Raw genomic sequence first — 21,721 nt, 5'->3', positions numbered from 1 at the left:
CAAAGGCAAGGCCACATAGGTAACCCCAAGGCTACTGAGGGGCACCTGCCTCCAGGGCCACAGGCGCAGGCCACAGAAGGAGCAGGTAGTGGCCCCAGGAAGGACCCCACAGCCCCTCCACAGGAGGCACCCGCCTGGTGGGCGTGCTGAGATACCCTGCCCGGCCAAGCTGACGTCCTGCCCCCTAAGCTGCGGTCTGCTTCTCCAGGATGCTCAGAGCCAGCCCAAGCACCCATGAGCCCTCGGAGTTGAGCCAGAGTTGCAGAAGGACCTGCAACGGCCCCCACCAGTCAGTGAACCACCAAGAGGTGCCGCAGAGGGGGTCTTCACTTGGGGAGGCCATGCCCAGGATTCAGGACACACACCCATGTGCCAGGCTGCCAGGGAGTGGGTAGAGGAGGAGCCCAAGGGCCCTTCTAGCAAATCCCCAAGGTCCCAGAGGCACAGGCCCCATGCAGCACAATGGGCCCCATGGGGAGGACAGGAGGGACCAGCCAGTCCTCTGAGCCTGGACACTGCCGTGGGCTGAAGTTGGAAGAGGCCTGGGTGAGGGAAGGAAGGGCAGTGCAGGCAGGTCCCCTCAAATGCCCTAGGGGTCAGGACAGGAGCACAGGGCGGCACTGTGGGCATCCATGCACAGACACCTCCAAGCCCCAGGGCTAGGGATGGGATGTCCCAGGACAGCTGGGCACACAGAGCAGGGCTAGGGCGGGAGGCAGGCGGGGGAGTAAGGCCAGGAGAGCCGCACCTCACACACAAGGGCAGCTTGCAGGTGGAGACCTCCATCCCCAGACAGAACGCCACAGCTGTGACCAGAACAGCCCTCAGGAAGACGACAGCCTCCCACCTGTGCCTCCCCAGGCCTGGACCCGCCAGGACCCACGAGCCCCAAGCCACTGTCCCAGAAAACCCCTACGACCAGGCCAGCATGGGCCCTCCACAAGCTGCAAAACCCAACTGTGGGTGTGGACAGGGGACAGGGGGAGGGGAGAGGGAGGGCACTAAGAAGAGGGGGAGGGGAAAAGGGGAGAGGAGGAGGGTAGAGGATGAGGGGACAAGGGGAGGAGGGTGAAGGGAAGAGGGCAGGGGAGGAGGGGGAGAAGCCCCATCTACCAGAGCCACCCCTCCCTCCCTGTCAAGGATATCAGCCTGCCCTGCCCTCTCCCTGTGACCCACCGCCTTGCCCACACTGGTCAGTGTGAGGCCCGAGCACGCCGGGGCACTGAGAGCTGGTTTGACGGTGACTAGCTGAGTCCTCCAGCCTTCCCTAGGGCACCCCTGAAGCATGCAGACAGCAGGGCAGCAAGTGTGGCTACACCTGGAGACTTGCTGGGCAGCTGCCCTCCCCTCTGGCCCCAGGACACCCCTCTATCAGAGGCAACTCCCTCAACGCAGCCACGGGTGACTGACCCTGATCCAAGGCCAGGCAGGGTGGGCAGGGTGGGCAGGGTGGGCCGTTGGCACTGTCAGAAGGGTGTGGAGGGAGGGTTGCCCCAGCCTAGCAGTGGCAAGGGATGGCCTGAGGCCCAAAGGCTACGCCCTTCCCTGGAGTATTCACTGAATTCTGTGCTGCTCTGGCCATGGCCTTCTTAAGCTCCTGCCCCCTCACCTCTCCCACCCTGGGTAACCCCTGCCCCATGCCTCCTTCATTGTCAGGGTGGGCTCCACATGCAGCCAACTGAGGGGACTCACAGCCTCAGGGGGTGCAGGTCTGAGGATAAACAGGCAGACCACAGGTACCACAGGGCATGCTGGGGAACAGGATGGGCGATCTCAGAGCCTGGGCCCAGCAGAGGGGGCCCAGACCCTCCTGATAGGCAGGGCTTCCAGGTGGGGCTCTCTTTCTGCCACACGACAGAGCCACAGAAGGGCTGAAGAAGGGAGGAGTGGTTCCCAACACAACCTCAGAACAGAGAAGCTTTCTTCCGTGAGACTCAGAACTCAGAAGTCACTGAAAAGTGAATATATTTGACTACTTAAAAGTATAAAAATCTCTGCACAGCAAAGAACAAAAAAGAGGCAGCGCAGAGTCCAGAGACCAACAGACAAATTACATCTGGGGCAAATGCCTACAACTCACACCCCAGACCAGGGGCCGGCGCTGTGCACGTGTGTGTGTGTGTCTGGATGCATATCTCTTCCTATAAACCAATAACAAAGGAACCGACTGAAGACAGACAAAGGGTATAAACCCACAGGCCAAGGGAAGGAAACCAACTGGCTCTTCAAACCCGTGAGCCGACACTCAGCCCCACTCTAAGACATTCTGTGCCTTCCTTCCCAGCTGCTCCAGAGACCGTGACGGGAGGGTTGTTTGAGCCCAAGAACTGGAGACCAGCACAGGCAACATAGCAAGACCCCATCTCAAGAAAAAAACTATATTGATACATTATGCTTTGATAATTAATAAGCACAAATCAAATCTCTGATGGGAATATCGTCAAGGACACGTGGAGACAGTCTTCCACGGCTGGAATTCCAGACTGATATATCTAGGAAACTTTAAAAATAATCCACTGTAGTGGTCTGAATGTTTGTGTCTTCCCCAAATTCATATGGTCAAACCTAACACCATCAAAGTGGTAGCATTAGGAGGTGGGGCCTCTGGAAAGTGATTAGGCGATGAACAGGATTAGTGTCCTTACGGACCCCAGGCTGGGTGCGATGGCTCACGCATGTAAACCCAGAACTTTGGGAGGCCAAGGCGGGAGGATCACTCGAGGTCAGGAGTTCAAGACCAGCCTGGGCAACATAGTGAGACCTGGTCTCTATAAAATATTTAAAAATTAGCCAGGCGCAGTGGTGCATGCCTGTGGTCCCAGCTACTCAGGGGGCTGAGGCGGGGGAAACACTTGAGCTTGGGGGGTCAAGGCTGCAGTGAGCTGTGGTTAAAATAATAATAAAATAAAATATAAATAAATAAAAGGGACCCTAGAGAGACCCTTGCCTCTTCTGCCATGTGAGGACATGGTGAGAAGGCACTGTCTATGAACAAGGAAGTGACCTCACCAGACACAGAATCTGCCACACCTTGACCTTGGCCTTCCAGCCTCCAGAGCTGTGAGCAGCATACTTCTGTGTTTTATAAGCTTCCAGGCTGTGGTGTTTTGCCATAGCAGCCTGCGTAAACTAAGATGCCTGACAATTACAGATATAATCACATCTTTCTGGAAGCATAGCCTGCACGTGCATTGTACCTTCCCAGTATGCCATTCAACACAGCCTTGTTATAGGAACGTGCTGGAGACAGCAGGAGAGCAGCTGGGAACGTCGGATCCACACGCTCTGTGGCATGTCACGTGGTCCATGAGCAGCCAGCCACCCTATGTGAATCCATGCTGAGTCGCGCCCCAGGTGTGCTCAGTGGACAAGCAGAGCCCAGCAGTGGGTGGATAAGCTCAGCAGGGGCTGCATGTGCATGCGCGTGTTTGTGGCTGCACCGGACCAAGCAAAGACCCAAAGATGGAGGAAGCACGTTCTTCCCCACACAGCTGTGAGTTGTGCCGGGGCACAGATGGCCTATCCAGAATCCATGGAACTCGCTCCACACTCAGCAAATGGCACAGGCCTGGGAGGTGGGGGCTGCAGTGAGCCACGGACACACCACCACACATCAGCCTGGGTGACAGACTGAGACCATCTAAAAACAAACTAACAAAAAAACCAGCCTGCATCACCCCGGTTTGCATAAAGGTGGCAGCCGCCATCCTGGTCTTGCTCTTCATCTTCAGAGGAATGCTTTCAACATTTCAGCATGAAGCCTGACGCCCAAACACCGTTTCCGGCCACAGAGGCGCCCTTTGGTTCTTAGTTTGCTAAGAACCTTTAAAAATCATAAATGAGGCCAGGCGCAGTGGCTCACGCCTGTAATCCCAATGCTTTGGGAGGCCAAGGTGGGAGGATCACTTAAGGTCAGGAGTTCGAGACCAGCCTGGCCAACATGGTGAAACCCTGTCTCTACTAAAAATATAAAAATTAGCTGGGCATGGAGGCACACGCCTGTAATCTCAGCTACTCGCTTGAACCCGGGAGGTAGAGGTTGCGATGAGCCAAGATCACGCTACTGCACTCTAGCCTGGGTGACAAGAGTGAGACTACGTCTCAAAAAAAAAAAAAAAAAAATGAATATTGAATGTTATCAAATGTCATCCCTACATCTTTTGAGGTATGACTCTTCTCTCATCTTCCTTCCTTCCTTCCTTCTTCTTAGAGGAAGAGTCTAACACTGCCACCGAGGCTGGAGTACAGTGGCACAATGACAGCTCGCTGCAGCCTCACTGTTGCAGTGAGCTACAGAAACTGACCAATGTTCTGTGGAAGTTTGTCTTCCTGGACTCAACCTGGCCAGGACGGGCTCCATCCTTTTCTATGGGGCTAGATGTCTTCCGATAGTGTCTTCCTAGGATTTTCACGTCTGTGTTTGTGATTTTCTTCTCTCTAGCTCTTCCCACTGAGTTTCAGTGCCTGTGTGAAGGGTCTTGTTTCATTTTCCTAGGAGAGTTTGTATCAGATGAGAATTGTATCTTCTTAACTGTTTGTTCTGAAGAACTGGCTATGAAGCCATCTAAGGACTGAGCTATTCTTGGCAAAAAGATTTCCTTTCTGATCCAGTTTCTTTTTTCTTTTCTTTCTGAACAGCTTTACTGAGATACACAGGCACACCTTGAAGATGTTGTAGCTTTGGTTCCAGATCATCGCAATAAAGAAAAGGTCAGAAAAAAGCAAATCACATGAGTTTTTTTGTTTCCCAGTGCTTCTACAAGGTATGCTTACACTACAGTCTTTAAGTGAGCAATATAGCATTATGTCTTAAAAATAATACATATACTTTAGTTAAAAACACTGGACTGCTAAAAAGGCTAACAATCATCTCAGCTTCACTGAGTTGTCATCTTTTCGCTGGGGGAGGGTCTTGCCTCCATGCTGGTAGCTGCTGACTGGTCAGCGTGGTGGCTGCTGAAGTTTGGGGTGGCTGTGGAAATGTCTTTTTTTTTTGTATCTTTAGTAGAGACAGGGTTTCACCATGTTGGCCAGGCTGGTCTGGAACTCCTGACCTCTTGATCCGCCTGCCTTGGACTCCCAAAGTGCTGGGATTACAGGCGTGAGCCATCATGCCCAGCCGGAAATTTCTTAAAGCAAGACAACTATGAAGTTTGCCACATCAATGGACTCTCCCTTTCATGAAAGACTTCTCTATAGCAGGTGATGCTGCTTGCTAGCATTTTACCCACAGTGGAACTGCTTTCACAATTAGAGTCACTCTTCTCAAACCCTGCCACTGCTTTATCAACTAAATTGATATCAATTCTAAATCCTTTGTTGTCATTTCAACAATGTGCACAGCATCTTCACCAGAAGTAGATTCCATCTCAAGAAACCACTTTCTTTGTTTATCCATAAGAAGCAACTCGTCATCCATTCACATTTTATCCTGAGACTGCAGCAATTCAGTCCCATTTCCAGGCTCTACTTCCAATTCTCATTCTCTTGCTGCTTCCACCACATCTGCAGTGACTTCCTCCCCTGAAGTCTGGGATCCCTCAGAGTCATCCCTGAGGGCTGGAATCAACATCTTCCAAACTCCTGTTCATGTTGCTGTTTTGACCTCCTCCCACGAATCATGAATGTTCTTAAGGCATCTAGAATGGTGAATCCTTTCCAGCAGGTTTTCAATAGACTTTTCCTAGATCCATCAGAGGAATCACTGTCTATGGCAGCTGTAGCCTTATGAAATGTCTTAAATAATAAGACTTGAAAGTTGAAATGACTCCTTGATCTATGAGCTGGAGAATTAATGCACATTGTGTTAGCAGGCATGGAAACAACATACATCTCCTGGCACATCTCCACCAGAGCTCTTGGGTGAACGGGACACTGCCAATGAGCAATAATACTTTGCAGGAATCTTTTTTTCTGAGCAGTGGGTCTCCACAGTGGGCATAAAATATTTAGTGAACCAGGCTGGGAACAAATGTGCTGTCATCGAGGCTTTGTTATTCCATTTCTAGAGCACAGGCAGAGTAGACTTGGTGTAATTCTTAACAGTCATGGAATTGTTGCAATGGTGAATGGGCATTGGCTTTAACTTAAAAGTTACCAGCTGCATTAGCCCCTATCAAGAGAGTCACCCTGTCCTTTGAAGCTTTGAAGCTAGGCATTGACTTCTCCTCTCTAGCTATGGAAGTCCCAGATGACATCTTCTTTCAGTAGAAGGCTGTTTCATTTCCGCTGAAGATCTGTTGTTACTGCGGCCCCCTTCATCATTGATCTTAGCTGGATCTGCTGGAGAGCTTGCTGCAGTGTCTCCACCAGCTCTTGCACTTTTATGTTACAGAGACCGCTTCTTTCCTTAAACCTTGTGAACCAACCTCTGTTTGCTTCCACCTTTTTTTCTGCAGCTTCCTGGCCTGTCTCAGCCTTCATAAAACTGAAGAGGGTTAGGGCCTTACTCTGAATTAGGCTTTGGCTTAAGGGAATGCTGTGGCTGGTTTGATCTTCTATCCAGACCACTCACACTTTCCCCATGTCAGCAATAAGACTGTTTCACTTTATCATTTGTATGTTTACTGGAGCAGCACTTTCCATTTTCTTCAAGAACTTCTTTGCATTCACAGCTTGGCTAACTGAGGCCCAGCTTCCAGCCTGTCTTGGCTTTGGACATGCCTTCCTCACTAATCTTAATCATTCTTCGATTTAAAGTGAGGGATGTGCGACTCTCCCTTTCACTTGAACACTCAGAAGCCACTGTAGGGTTATTAATTGGTCTAATTTTAATATTGTTGTGTCTCAGGAAATAGGGAGGCCTGGGGAAAGGGAGAGAGATGGGGAATAGACTGTCGGTGGAGCAATGAGGACATAAAACGTTTATCAATTAAGTTTATTGTCTTACATGGGCACGGCTCACGGCACCCCATAATACTTACAATAGCAACAGCAATGATCACTGACCACAGATTACCATAACAGATATAATCATAATGAGAAATTTTGAAATATTGCAAGAATTACCAAAATGTGACACACAAGCAGGAAGTGAGCATACACTGTTGGAAAAATGGCCCCAAAGGACGTGCTTGTGACAGGGCTGCTACTAATCCTTGACATGCAATGGCACCACAGAGCCAAGCACAGTGGAGCAGGGTCAGGCTGCAGCTCACACACCACAAACTCACCCACTGCAAGATTCGCTGTGAATTCACCGATACGGGCAACAATCACCACAGTCAGACGCAGGGCCTGCCATCTCCTCAGGAACTCCCCCAGCCCTGATCCGCTTTCTGTCTTGATGGATTTGCCTATCCTGGATATTTAAGTGGAATCACGCAGCATTGACCTTTTGTGGCTGTCTTATTTCACCGAACACAATGTCCTCGAGGTTCATCTGGGCTGCAGCCTGTGTCAGAACATCCCTCCTCTTAAGGGTGAATCCTATTCCATTGTGTGGATGGAACACGTTGTGCTCATCCATTCATGTGCTGAGAGGCACCTGGGTTGTTCCATTTTCCAGCTTTCATACCTGATGCCATTATGAACATTCACACATGTGTTTGTGTGGACATATGTTTTCACTTCTCTTGGGTATACACCTGGGAGTGGAGCTGCTGGGTCACAGGGAAACTCTGTGCTTAATCCCTTGGGAACTCAGATGTTTTCCAATGTGGCTGCACTTTATATTCTCAATGCCCCACTTTCTTTAATTATTATAGGATTAATGAATATTTCTGTATCTTGACTTAGTTTCTATTACTTTTCTGGTTTTGTCAGTTTCATCTAAATTTTCAGATTTATTGTCATGAATCTATTAATTGCTTTCTCCTGTTTTTGTCTGAAGAATCTGTAGGGATTCCCCTAGACAGGAAACTAATGCAATGAGCCTCATCTTTCTGGATTAGTCTCAGATATTTCCAAGAAGCGAGCTGTCATCTCTACGGCATGTCTACTCTTATGTAATTACTGTTGGCACTATTTCCAATGTCTTCCTTCTATTTCCTTTCACGTTGGCCTGTAGTTCTCTCTCTAGCTTCTCAACAGTACTGTGCGTTCTAGTTTCTCTCCTCTTCTAAAATGTGCACTTAAAGCTATCACTGTCATCATTTCAGTTGCTCCTAAACTGGAACCTCAGTCACAACTTCAGGTCACGACGCAGAGCCTGAGTCACAGCCTCAGGGACCTCTACAAAGCCTGAGTCATAGATCCAGTTCACCATACAGAGCCTGAGTCATAGCCTCAGGTAAGCTCAAGCTGATCATAGTGGGGGCTGTGACCCCAGTCACAACCTTAGGTCACCATAGACAGCCTGAGTCACAGACTCAGGTCACTATAGACAGCCTGAGTCACAGCCCCAGTTCACCACATAGAGCCTGAGTCACAGCCCCAGTTCACTACACAGAGCCTGAGTCACAGCCTCAGTTCACCACAGAGTCTGAGTCACAGCCCCAGTTCACCATACAGAGCCTGAGTCACAGCTCAGTTTGCCATACAGATCCTGAGTCACAGCCCCAGTTCACCATACAGAGCCTGAGTCACATCCCCTGTTCACCATAGCAGAAACTGTGACCCCAGCCACAGCCTCAGGTTGCCAAGCAGACCCCAGATCACACCCCCAGTTCACATACAGAGCCTGAGTCACAGCCTCAGTTCACCATACAGGGCCTGAGTCAGACTCAGTTCACATACAGAGCTTGAGTCACAGCTCCAGTTCACTATAGTGGGGACTGTGACCCCAGTAACAGCCTAGGTTTCTGTTTGCCATAGAGAGCCTGAGTCACAATCTCAGGCTGCCAAACAGAGACCAAGTCACAGACTCAGGTCATGCTGCAGAGCCTGGTTCACCACCTGGCCCTGTCCTCCTTCTTCTCTCGAGATTCCCTCTGTGCCCTAAGCCCTCTGAGTTGGTGAGTTCTCTCCCCTCCTCTAAGATTCTGTATCCTCCATCCTTGGAGTGTCTCTTACAGGGAAATTAGACTAAGCCCTTAACCACACTCCAATCAACCCAGGCTTTCGCCTGGAGCAGTTCATCCCCTAGGGTCTGGAGCCTCAGTTTACCCTCTTGTCTCATCCTTTCTGTTGACCATGCCTGTCCTGGGTTTTTTCATCCTCTTTTCCTCTTTTTGGGTTTTTGTTGTTGTTGTTGTTATTCCACATATTCCCTCTGCTCATCTGAAGTTGCACAGTATTTTTTGTAATTTCCACAGTCACCTTCAATGCTATACCATGTGTCTGTGACCTACCTAAGCCTGATGCTGGTCAGTGCCTTCTCTACCTGGGCAGCACAGGGCCAGAGAACATATTCCCATCAACTCTCCCGCCCTGAGTTATGTGCTAATTGCATGTTTTACCTCCATTTGGGGGCCCAACAAGACACTGTTTTATCAGTCAGCACTACCTCCATGGCACCTTCAGAGCCCACGCTCTGCCCTCACTCCTTCCTGCATCTTGTTATGCAGCAGGGCCTCCACCTCCTGAGGTCGGCGCCAGCTTGTTGGTGTCCTCACGCCTCATCTGTATTCTTCTTTCTCAGGATGGCTTTTATGATTCTCTGTCTTCAATCTTGTGCAGTTTTTCTTTTTCTTTTTTTTTTTTTTTCAGACGGAGTCTCACTCTGTTGCTCAGGCTGGAGTGCAGTGGCGCCATCTCAGCTCACTGCAACTTCCACCTCCTGGGTTCAAGCGATTGTTCCTGCCTCAGCCTCCCAAGTAGCTGGGATTACAGGCAGCTGCCAACACGCCCGGCTAATTTTTTTGTATTTTTAGTAGAGACGGGGTTTTGCCATGTTGGCCAGGCTGGTCTCAAATTCCTAACCTCAGGTGATCCACCTACCTTGGCCTTTCAAAGTGCTGGGATTACAGGAGTGAGGAACTGCACCTGGCCACCCAGCTAATTTTTGTATTTTTAGTAGAGACGGGGTTTCACCATGTTGGTCAGGTTGGTCTCAAACTCCTGACCTCAGGTGATCCACCCACCGCAGCCTCGCAAAGTGCTGGGATTACAGGCATGAGCCACTGCACCCAGTCTTTTTTTTTTTTTTTTTTTTTTTTAAGACATGGTCTTTGCTCTGTTCAAGCTGGAGGGCAGTGGCGCTATCTTGGCTCACTGCAGCCTCCACCTCCAGGACTCAAGTGATCCTCCTTCCTTAGCCTCCCAAAGTGCTGGGATCACAGGCACGAGGCACTGTGCCCAGCATGCTGTGTGCTTCTAATGTGTCATGTTCCAGGGTGAACTTATTTTTACTTTTGGCCTGGGAAGACACTGGGCTTCTGGAATCTTCTTTACAGCTTTATTCAATTTCGGAAAACTCTCATCCTCTCCCCTCATACATATCAGCCCTGTCCCACTCCCGCACCCTTCTCGGCTGCCTCTGGCATGGCCTCCCCGTGTCGCCGAGGTGTCCTGCCCTCTGTCTGACATCTTGCCGCCTCTCTGGTATACTCTGGGTAATTTCTTCTGACCTATCTTCCGGTGTGCTAATTCCCTTCAGCTGTTTCTAATCTGCTTTTAAATCAGGCCTTACTTACTTTTCTCCCCCTCTAGCTCTATTTGGTTTTTCCAAACTTGCTGGGTCAGTCTTTGTGGTTTCCCGAGCCTTGCAGCCATCCCCAAGTGTCTTCCTTCCTAGAGGCAGAGTGAGGAGAGCCGCTGCACTCAGCACCGCTGCTCCGCTTCCTGGGCTGCGGCTGTCTTTTCGAGGCCCCTGTTGCGTTTCTGTGCAGGCCTGGTTAGCTCTGACCCCGGGCTGCTCACTGTACTGAGGAAACAGTTGGCAGAAACAAGTTGAAGGAGAGGATAAAGGTACTACAGTAGGTGGAATGGCGTCCCCCACCAAATGCGTCTAACGCAACCTCAGTCAGGGGCCTTATGTGGAATAAGAGGCATTGCAGAAATAACTGAGATAAGGATCTCAAGGCAAGATCATCCCAGACATGGTGGGCTCTTTAGAGCCAGTGGAGGCTGTCCTTATAAGAAAAAGGAGAAGACACAGAGGCTGACGAGAGGGCCACGTGAAGATGGAAGCAGGGTGTAAAGTGGCCAGTCAACCAGCCAAGGAGCCCCACGGTTCGCAGCCATCGCTGGCAGCTGGCAGAGGCAGGAAGGACCCTCCCCTCAAGCCTCCAGAGGGGCATGGCCCTGCAGACGCCGTGATTTCAGACTTCTGGCCTTCAGACCTGAGACAGAAGTCCTGTTGTTTTAGGCCAGCCAGTCTGTGGTGCCTGACAGCAGCCCCAGGACAGTAGCACAGATTTTGGAAAGGATCTCGTTATGTGCACACCAGCCAGGCTTCTAGGGCCACCTGCAGTCCCAGAGCCAGGCCACCCAAAACCCAGCATGAGGCCAGGGCCCGGGACCACGTTGGTGACTCAGGCCTCAGCGCACACGTGGTGGCTGTGCCCTGCCCTGGGGGCCACCTGGGACTGTGGGAGGGTCTCCTCTGAGTATTCTCTCCTTAGCGGGCCCTGGCCTTTACTATGCACCCTCATCCCATGAGACCAAACCAACCTCACACTTTCTTGTTCAGCATCTGTTCTTGCTATTTCTAGGGATCCCCACCAACCATTTCATCAGCTCTTTGACACTTATAAAGTTAAATACACACACACACACACGCACAAAGACAACACACCCACACAAACCCCCCCACACAGATACACCCATACACACAGACACACATGTGTACACACACACCCCCATACAAACCCATAAACCCATACACACACGCATACACACACACATATACCCATACATACACACCCATACAAACCTATACACACACACGCATACACACGTACAGGAACAAACACACCCACACAAACCCCCTCACACACACACACACAAACACACCCATACGAACCCACAAACCCATACGCACAGACACATGCATACACACATCCACAGGAACGAACACACCCACACACACAGATACACCCATACACTCATGTGTACACACAGACACACCCATATGAACCCGTAAACCGATAGAGATGCACGCATACACACGTGCAGACACACAACCCCCCACATGCATACATGTATATACACATGCACATGTCCATCCAAACGCAAACACACATACATGCACATACACATACATATACATGCATGTACACACATAAGATCCATGTAAAAATTCGCTTTAGTTGTTTCAAGCAGAAAAGCCTCTGAGTCTTGTGGGCCTGTTGCTGAAAACGGGCATCTATGCTCTCCAGTGTCTCATGTCTTCATGTCCTAAACTACCTGGTGAGTATGTTTTTGACTCTGCTACACCGGCAAGAAACTGAGGTTCAGGGGATTAAACAGTGTAGCGGCCTGTGCAGCCTGTGAGTGCAGAGGCAGGGCTGGGACCTGAAAGCAGCCTCTGACCTGGCTGCACCCCTGCCAGGCCCACGGCAGCACCAGTTCATGACTGCTCTCCCCGGTGAAGGGCCCGGATGACGACAGCTCCACAGGACACCCATACCTCTCAAGCCCCAGCCACTTCCCACCTCTGACTGTCATTCCAGGTGCAGCCATGCAGGAGGACACAGGCCAGCTGGAGAGAAGGAAGACGTCTCAACACCCATACGTGGCTGCGGCTGCCATGCCACAGGGCACACAGAACAGTTCCACGCTGCAGATGGGGCCGCAGACAGTGCTGGTCTCAGGAACCACGGGGGAGGTGGCTCCACGGAGCGGTGACCCGGTCGCCTCCTTGAGCCCTGGAAGCTGGCCGCGGTGGTCAGCACTGACCCCTGCAGAAGCTCCGTGGAGACCATTCCCCAGCCCCACAGGAGTGGAGCTTAGCACACATGGTGCTGAGTCTGGGGACGGCCCCCCGCTCCTCGGGCTAGGCCTGATGCTGCCATGTCCTGGCTGCTTGGGGATTGGGCCACCCTGGGAGGACCCACTCAAGACACCTTGCCCTGAGCCTGAGGGCAGCTAAATGGGTCTTGTCCCCAGAGAGAACCCGAAACACACAGGGATAGCCACCCCATACTGCCAGGTCCCTAAAGCCACAGGCTCCTTCCAGCTCCCAGCACGATAGACAGGAAGTCCTACGGAGGGAGCACACATCACCAAGGCCGGACTCCGACCTTCCTGCCTCCTGCCAGCAGGTCTAGCCACCCTGACCGGGACCCAGCTTTCTCCCCCAGGCTGGGGCAGAGGGAGAAGAGACTGCAGTTCCAGAAGCCACAACACCCCGCCAGCAAAACCTCAGTCCTGCCAGACAGCGTTTAATTTCTGTGTGAAACAAAATCAAAACAAATTCTAGCACTGAGAAACCGGGGCTGAGATCAACTCTGCACCCTCCCCGTGGTCTGCAAATCAACCCAGCCCGAGCCCAGCTTCCAGCCCAAGCACGTCTGCTGTGTCCCTCAGGGCTGCAACGCCACCAGGGCCCAGCTGCACCCAGGAGGTGGGGCACATGCCGCAAGGATGGCACGGGTGGCCTGTGCAGATGCCCAGGTGCCTGCCAGGTGAAGCATCCTCGGGCCTGAGAGAAACACCCCCCTCCACCCTGCTGAAAGCACCATGTCCCATGGCAGCCCCTGGAATAAGCCCTGCCCTGTCTGTGTCTGCAGCATCCATGGGGTCCCCAAAACCAGACCACAGAGGCCAGCCCAGCTCCCCCAGGCTACTTGGGCTGACTGCCCTTTTCTGGGGCAGGGTCCTGGACCCCAGAGGGGGCATGGCTGATCTGTGGGCTGCAAGACAGGCAACCAAGGTTGCACGCAGGACCCCCCGGGGGAAAGGGGAAGAGCAGAAGCTTCCAGGAGGCCTCTGTGCTCAGTGACCACAGCCCCCCATGGCCTTCCCAGACAGCCGCAGACCCACACAACTGGTCAGCAGGACAGGGAGAGCCACGCAACCTTCCAGTGGCCACCAGTGTCACCTCCCACACTGTCATCCCTTCTGGAGCTCACTCTCCTGTAGGTGTCACAGAGGGAGCATCCCAAAGTCCACCTGGCTCCCCTCCCCACCCCACAGTGACTCCAGGTCTGCAGCCTCTGTCCCCATCTGGCCAGGAGGGACGCCGGCCCTGACGTTCTCCAGCTCTGGGAGGCTCTGGCAGCAGCTCCTCCTGGGCCAGACCTCCAGCCCACTTCCCCTGGCTGCACTGACCTCAGGTATCGCTAAAAAAAACAAATGCAGCCTGCGGCTTGCCTTTTTCCACCGTCCCATCCGGCCACCGGTCCTGAGGTGCTGCAACTGCCAGCTGGACAGCTGGGCTTCCTCTGGCGGGCAGCGGCGCCCAGCCAGCCAGGACCACGCCGGGAGGGCAACAGGCTCCAGGGAGGGCCCAGGCTGCAGGTCACGGGGCCGGGGCGGCCCAGTGCCACCCAGGTCAGCAGGCACAGCAAGACCATCCCCAGCCACCTGCCACCCTGCCCGGCCTGGACCACGGATGTGCTTGAATATGACCCCTGAAGGAAAACCAGGGTCACGTCCCCGCCGGGGCTCTGCATGGCTACTCTGGTGGGGCCATCAACACCTGGCCTATCGTCCACACACGGGAAGGTGCGGCAGCCTGGCAGCCAGGTCTGCACTGCACTACGTCTGGCCACAAGTGTAGACACAGCCCTGCCAGAGTCAGAGTCCTGTAGGACCCGGGGCTGGGCTGCCAGGTGAATGAGTGACACAGATCCACCTGGCAGGGAGAGCCTCAGGCTTGAGGGAGTCTTGGGATAGGGAGGCACACAGAATGCAGCTTGCAGAAGACCCCACAGGGACCCTTCTGGCCAATCCCAGAATTGAGCGACCAGGGAGAGAAGGATGCATCTGAGGAGAACACAAGGGGACCCTCCTGGCTGATCCCAGAGTTGAGCGACCAGGGAGAATAGAATGCATCTGAAGAGACCCCACGGGAACCCTCCTGGCTGACCCCAGAGTTGAGCAACCAGGGAGAGAAGGATGCATCTGAGGAGACTCCACGGGGACCCTCCTGGCAAACCCCAGAGTTGAGCATGCAGGGAGAGAAGGAGGCATCTGGGCAGTCACTGGGCTTCCTGCAAGAAGCAGCAGCTGGGGCCGACCTCAAGGGACAGGCGAGGCCCTGGGAGCACAGGGGAGATGGCACCACTGTGCCCCAAGGGCCTCACCTGACCCTAGGGGTCAGCCCCATCAGAGGTCAACTTCCAGCCAGAAGGCATGGGGTCTGGGGAACCCCCACTCGTGGCTGGCCTTCTGGGTTCTGGGGGCCTGGCTCAGTCCCCAGTCCCACAGACACTGCTGCGGGAGCCACCCTGGTCCCAGACAACTGCACCGGTCCTGACCCTGCCGCCCAGCACAATGCACAAAGGGAGCCCGTGCCGCAGCTGGGATCAGGTGGCGTGACCGAGGCCTGTCAACAGGTGTCGCTTTCCCGCAGCCCCCACCCTCCCACAGGCATCACCTCCTCCCTGCCCCAGGGTCCAGAGCCTCCAGGAGGTATCCGTGCCTGTGTGCTCTTTCCTAGGGGAAGAGTCACCCACATGCTTCTTTGATGGCCAAACCCCAGAGCAGGGCACCCCTAGCCTGGGCCACCCCAGCAGCCGGCGGAAGGTCCCAGGCCAGGGCAGGCACTGGGGCCCTCTGCAGCCTGCAGCAGGGCGGGAGCAAGATGAGGCCAGCTGTCTCCCCAACCAGACGTCCGCCGGCTGTGGACAGGACATCTGCTCCCTCAGCTGTGGCAGGCCAGGCATTGCTGCTCCGTCCTTACCACACACCCTCCACACCCTCCAGGGAGCCAGGACCCCCAAGCAGGTGGGGCAGGGAGAGGCTGGGGGTTCCAAGGCCCCTGGGTGCAGAGCAGGAAGGAGGAAGGCCACCAGCGCCTGCAGGGGCCATCAGGCTGACACTCCAGACCCTCCCACTTACGGCCCCACTGTCAGGGAAGCCAAGCACCTGGGTCCCTCTACTGGCCACGGGGTCCCAGTCCAGGAGTCCTGGAGAAATGCCCCGACTTTCCACTGGCCCTGTCCTCTCCTCTCCATGCTAAGAAGTCCCCAGGGAGTCCCCTAGCCCCCAGGGCCCCTCCTCTCAGCCCTCTGCTGAGTTCTGCCCCACTGAGCCACTTCCACGATCTCTCGAAACAAGGCAGCTCCCTGGCCCCTTTCCTCCCTGCCCTTCTGGCCCTCCAGAGCACTCTGTGTGGCCTTTCTTCCTGATGCCAGGCCCCACATGCTTCCTGGGGTGTCCTAAGTTGTTGGAGGGGGCGGGTCTCCAGGACAGCGCCTGCCCAAACCTAAGCCTGAGCTCTCAGCTGCTCCCAAACCCCCTGGCCCACAGTGCTCAGAGCACCCGACCCAGGCCCCAGCCATGGGGTCACCCCAGATGCCGCCTTCTTGCCAGCTCCTTCCCAAGCTTCTCTTGCCCACCACACAGCCCCATGATTCCACACCTCAGGCCCACCCCTCCTTCTCCGGCCCTGCCAGGGACCCACAGGTGCCCCTCGTCCAGGCAGCAAGCTGTGCCCCAGGCCTGATGCACAGAGAGGCAGAGCCATGGGACCAGGCAGGGTATGTCCTGCCCACAGCCAGCAGCCTCCCTCTTGGACCCTGCGGGGTCTGATGTTGGCACTAATGTGAGAAACACATCCCCTCCCCACGCCCGTGACAGCAGCCTCTCCGCAGCCTCCTCTGAGTCCCCTGAGCACCCAGAACTGCCCCACACCAGGCTCTAGGCAACGGGGGATGTCCTGGCTGCCCCCACCCACCCAGTGGGGCTGCCAGGGTGTTGCTGGCTCCTTGTGCAGGGGTAAGAGCGCCCACAGGCTCACAGGTCTAGAGACAAGGTTCTTCTCAGTCCAAGGAGAAATCCAAATATATAAAGAGCTCTCATAACTCAACAGGAGAAAGACAAGCAGCCCCACTAAAAACAGGCAAAGGAGCTGCATGGACATTCTCCAAAGAAGACCCATGGCCCATGAGGCCACGAAAAGATGCTCAGCGCCACTGGCCACCTGACAAATGCAGTCAGAGCCACACAAGGTGCCATTCCACACCCACTAGGATGGCTGCGGTAGAAAATAAAACAGAAAACCAGCGTCAACGAGGAAGTGGAGAAAGGAGCCTTTCTGCACTGCCGGCAGAAATGTAAGATGCTGCATCCAGAAGGGTTTGGCAGGGCCTCAAAAACCTAAATGCAGGCGGGGAGCAGGGGCTCACGCCTGTAACCCCAGCACTTTGCAAGGCTGACGTGGGAGATCACTTGAGCCCAGGAGTTCAAAATCAGCCTGGACAGCATGGTAAAACCCCATCTCTACAAAAAATAAAATTTAAAAAAATTAGCCAGGATTAGTGGCTTGTGCCTGTGGTCCCAGCTACTTGGGATGCTGAGGTGGGAGGACGGTTGAGCCTCTGAGGTGGAGGCAGCAATGAGCCTTCATCACATCGCTGCACTCTAGCCTGGGTGACAGAGCAAGACTCTGTCTCAATAAAACAAAACAAAAACATCACATGCATGTGACCCAGTACCTCCACTTCTATGTGCCCCAAGAACTGAAAACACACACACACACAAAACCTCACATACCGATGCTCACAGCAACATTATCCATGATAGCCAAACAGTGGAAGCGATCCAGATGTCCGTCAACTGATGAATGGTCAAAAAATCTCTCGGAGAGTCTTCCAGTCGAGTCTAACTCAGTCGTAAGAAAGAAGGCAATACTGACGCGTGCTACAACGGTGATGCTGAGTGAGAGAAGCCAGGCGCGGAGGCCACACGGCATAGGATTCCATTTCTAGGAAACGTCCAGGACAGGCAGACCCGTGGAGAAAGAACGCAGACGAGTGGTTGCCAGGGACTGGGGGAGGGGAACGGGCAGCGACTGCCTAATGCGTATGAGGTTTCTGGGGTGAGGAAAATGTTCTGGAATTAAACAGTGGTGAGAGCTGCATGGCCTGGCAAATGAGGTACTCAAAATCACGGGGCTGTATACATTAAAAGAGTGGATTTTACAGGACGTGAGTTACGGCCAATAACAAAAAGCCTCAGCCAGCCCTGAGGCCCACCAGGCCCCCAATTCACAGTGGTCACTCCCTCCAGCCTGGCTTCTGGACCAGTTCCAAGCACCTTTCCAGCCCCGATGGCTGGCTCTGGGGCCACAGCCGGGGGCACCTCAACAATCCCTCAGTGCCAGCCTTGGTTATGCCTCTTCCAGGCAGGCCTCCAGGCTACTGAGGCCCAGAGAAGGGGGCAAATTGGCAGGGCCTGGCCTCCCACCATCGTGCCCCCCCAAAGTAACCTGCAAATGTTTCCTGAGTGATGTAAACTGCAAGGGCCACCACCACAAAACAGCCTCAGGGTCTTTAAAAAAGAACTCCAGTGGGAAGCCTCAGACCATCCCGAGCCAGTCCAGGACCCCTAAGGAAAGGGCTGCAAGGTGCCAGGGAGCCAGGCAGCCTAGCAGCCAGGGGTTGGGGTCCAAGCCCCGCTGGGCAGGAACAGCCCCCAGACCCAGGCCCAGCCCTGACTCCACATCCAGAGGGTCTGGGCCCAGCAGAGAAGCAGCCCCGGCGTCTAATCCGGATCTACCATCTCAGCTGAAACCACAACCCAGCAAGGGCGAAGCGAGAGGGGCCTCCCAATGGAGGACAAACCATGTCCTCAGACCACCACCAGGCCCACCCTCTTGCTATAACCTTGGGGAGAGGGTCTGAGTCTGTACCCCAAGCCCTCCCTATGACCTCGGGCTGGCCTCCCTGCTTACCCCTCTGTCTAGAAGGGCTTGGGGCCAGGCCAGCGAGGAGGCACATGGACACAGCCATGGGAGAACCAGATGGAGATGCCACCTGCTAGCCAGGCCAAGGTGCAGGGCCAGGCCAAGGGGGAGCCTCTTCCCCACAGGGGGTCCAGCCTGGTGGCCAGAGGCCTCTAGGAGGGCAGCAGGCGCCAGCCAGGGTTGGGTTGCAGCTCAGGGAGCAGGCAGGGAGGGCTCCTGTGGGTCCACGTGACCCTCCCCCAGGCCAGCCTCTCCTCTCCGGGTTCCTGGGCTGTAACTGGAGCCGTGTTCCTGCCCGGGAGCCTCCGTGCCAGGCAGAGCTTTCGAGAGGGGGAAGGGAGAAAACGGCCCTAGATCCCAGCCCCTTCTCCCTGCTTCCTGGACTGGAGCTGGGAAGGGCCACCCCAGCCCCCCTCCAGCTCCAGCCCCGCCTGGCCTTTAATGCCCTGGGCCATCCCCTGCCTTTGCTGGGCCAGGAGCCACAGCAGGAGAGGCCTCCACACAACCCAGCCTGGAGCCCTCTGTGCCCTGCTTCCCCTCCCCAGCCCAACCTTGGGAACTGACTTAAAGGGGGCCCAAGGCCTCCAGCAGCCCAGATGGAACCTGGCCTGCCCTGACCCAGGATGCCCCCCAGCCCCTGGTTCAGGAAGGTGCTCATTCTCCATCAGTCAAACAGAGTCCTAGCTGCCCTCTGCAACGCCAGCTGTCCCCAAAGGCAGCACGCTTGCCCTCTGGACTTCCCACAGGGCAGCTACATGGAGAGCTGCCCTCAGACAGGACTCAGGAATTCTCCCTTGATGGGTCCTTTGGAGCCAAGAAGCAGGGCCAAGGGGGCCTGGCCAGAGAAGCCACAACAGCACTTAAGTCCTTGCTATGCGCCTGGCACCAGCCTGGACTTACTGTCTGCAAGAGAGCTGAAACACACGCACACAAAGCAGCAGAGCCCCTTGACCTTCTCTAGAGCACAAAGCCCAGAGATAGGTCAGAGAAGGAGAGGCCAAGACCCAGCGCCACCCCGTCTCCAGGAATCGGATCACAGCAGGGACAAAGCCGCTGCAGCCTGGACAAGCCCAGGGTGTGTCCCGAGCCCAAGAAGCAGAGCCTCCGCTGGGCCGGAGAGCAGGGAAGCACAGCTGGCTGACAAGGCCACGGTGAGTCACCGCGGACCTGTGGCCCTCCCTCCTGCCCTCCCGGGTGAGGCTACGGGTTGCACAGATGGCGTGCAGTGGCGTGCCAGCCCAGGCCCAGGGCCGTACCCACAGTTGGAGCCAGGAGAGGGCTGCGGGTGGGGGCCCCAGGGAACTGAGACACCGGGCTGACCCTGGAAGACGACCCAGAAGAAAGGAACAGAGAGAAGAAAGGGAGAGAAAGAAAAACACAAAGGGAAAGTTTCCCATGAAAATATTTTATTTTCTTTGAGAACAGGATACACCTGCAGGGCTCCTCGGCCCAGGCGGCCTCTCCCTGCCCGGGCGGGTGCCAGATTCCTGGACCAACGGGGCCCTCTGCCGGCCAGCCCGCCGCGCGCTGGCGCTCAGGCCAGAGGGCCGGGAACAGGTGACCGGCGGAGGGCGGCGGCCCGGCCGAGGGAGCGGCCCAGGGCGTCCAGGTCGGGGGCTGGGATCCGAAGGCCAGCCAGGGCTCCCAGCGGCGGCGCTCGGGGTAGGAGGCTGGAGGGTGGCGGGGAGGCCCGGGGCGCTGCCTCGCACGGCGCCACCCTGCACCTCAGCGCGCCCAAAGCGCAGCGAGGGTCCCTGTAAAGGTCGCAGGACTGGGCATCCCAGACCTCAGAGGAGAAGGGAAGAAGGAAGGGAAAGAAAGGAAGAGAGAGACGCGCCGACAGCCCCGCAAAGCGCTGCTGCAGAGACACGCGAGCACGGGCAATGACACCGCGGGACGCCCCGGCCGGGCCCTGCGCTCCCGGCCAGGTTCCATGGACGCGCTCCCGCGGGCCGGGGCCCGGGCCACAGAGTCAGAAGCAAAGCGCAAGAAAAATAAATTCCTCCAGCTTGGAGGATTTCTCTCTTTCTCTCTCTCTCTCCGTTTGGGGCTCAGCGCGAGGAACATCTGGATTTTGTACGTATTTTTGTTATTGTTAAATTAACTTCTCGAGAAGAGAAAGGGGGGGAAGCTGCTAGGTGGGCGATGGCCAGGGGCTGAGGACTCAGGCTCCAGCCTTTTGGCAAGGACACGGCGGCCCAAGGAAGTCGGGACCTGATCCCAGTCCCTAAGCGCGAGGCAGTCCTGCTCACGGCGGCGACTACGACGACGACGACTCTGCGGTCACGGAGGACCGCGGCCCGGCGCAAGCCCGACGGGTCCACCCGCCTCTCTAGCCGTGCCGCGCAGCGGACGGAGCGACGCGCGCGCCGCAAACAAACAGCGCCAGGCAACCCGGCGGCCCCGCCGCGCCCCGGCCCCAGCCACCCCGGGTGCCTCGGGGACTCCGGACGACCCCGCCCCGGCCCCGCCGCCCCCGCCCACCAGTGCGCGCCGGCCGCCGAAGGCACCTACCCGAAGTAGGCGGCCGAAGGGCGCAGCGCGGCGAGCAGCAGTGTCAGCCCGAAGGCCGCGGCCAGCCAGCGCGCCAGCGGGGACCCATCCAGCATCTTGCCGCGCCTCGGCGGCCGACCATCGCGCTCCCAGCTCCGCGCAGGGCGCGCCGCGGCCGCCGCCCTCTTATAGCGCCCGGAGCGCGGCCAGCTGGGCCCGGCCCCGCCCCGCGCCCGGGAGGGGATCACGCCGGCGCCGGGGGCGGGCCGAAACCCGAGCCGCGCGCGCCAGCCCGCCAGCCCCTCCCGGCCACTCGGGGCCCCGGCCGCTGCTCCCGGCGCGGGTCTCGGGCGCGCCCTGCCCGGCGGGGATGGAGGAAGGGGAGGCGGAGAGCGGTGGGAACCGAGGGCGGGGCGTGCGAGAACCCGGGGCGACCACGGCGGGACGGCATTGGCGGGACGGCATTGGGGGGCCGGAGGCGGGCATCGGGAAGCGGGTAGAGCGTTGGGGGCGCTGCAGTGGGAGCTTGGGGCGGCCCCGGGGGCGGGATTG

The 21,721-nt window shown here is 56.0% G+C and overlaps 1 protein-coding gene across 3 annotated transcripts in view; it reads right to left on the bottom strand.

Moving 5' to 3' along the window:
- Positions 1-21,380, bottom strand: part of WNT9A (Wnt family member 9A) — a 29,617-nt gene extending 8,237 nt beyond the window's left edge. Inside the window, exons 1-2 of one of the 3 annotated variants that reach the window (XM_016940199.3) lie at positions 21,191-21,269; positions 17,485-17,804 (exon numbers count right to left, since the gene is read on the bottom strand). Coding sequence is in view for 1 of the 3 variants with exons in the window: in XM_525081.9 (XP_525081.2) it covers positions 21,191-21,285 (95 nt within the window). In the remaining 2 variants the exon portion in view is untranslated. Of the gene's footprint in view, positions 1-17,484; positions 21,116-21,190 lie in introns of those variants that run through there. The other 2 variants (XM_525081.9, XM_016940197.4) reach the window with 2 other exon arrangements.
- Between the last annotated feature and the right edge of the window lie 341 nt (positions 21,381-21,721).

This window comes from Pan troglodytes, chromosome 1, assembly GCF_028858775.2.
Source record: "Pan troglodytes isolate AG18354 chromosome 1, NHGRI_mPanTro3-v2.0_pri, whole genome shotgun sequence".
In the NCBI taxonomy this organism is placed as follows: Eukaryota; Metazoa; Chordata; class Mammalia; order Primates; family Hominidae; genus Pan; species Pan troglodytes.
Note: the sequence above shows the minus strand (reverse complement) of the source record. Positions and strands in the feature narration are given on the sequence as shown.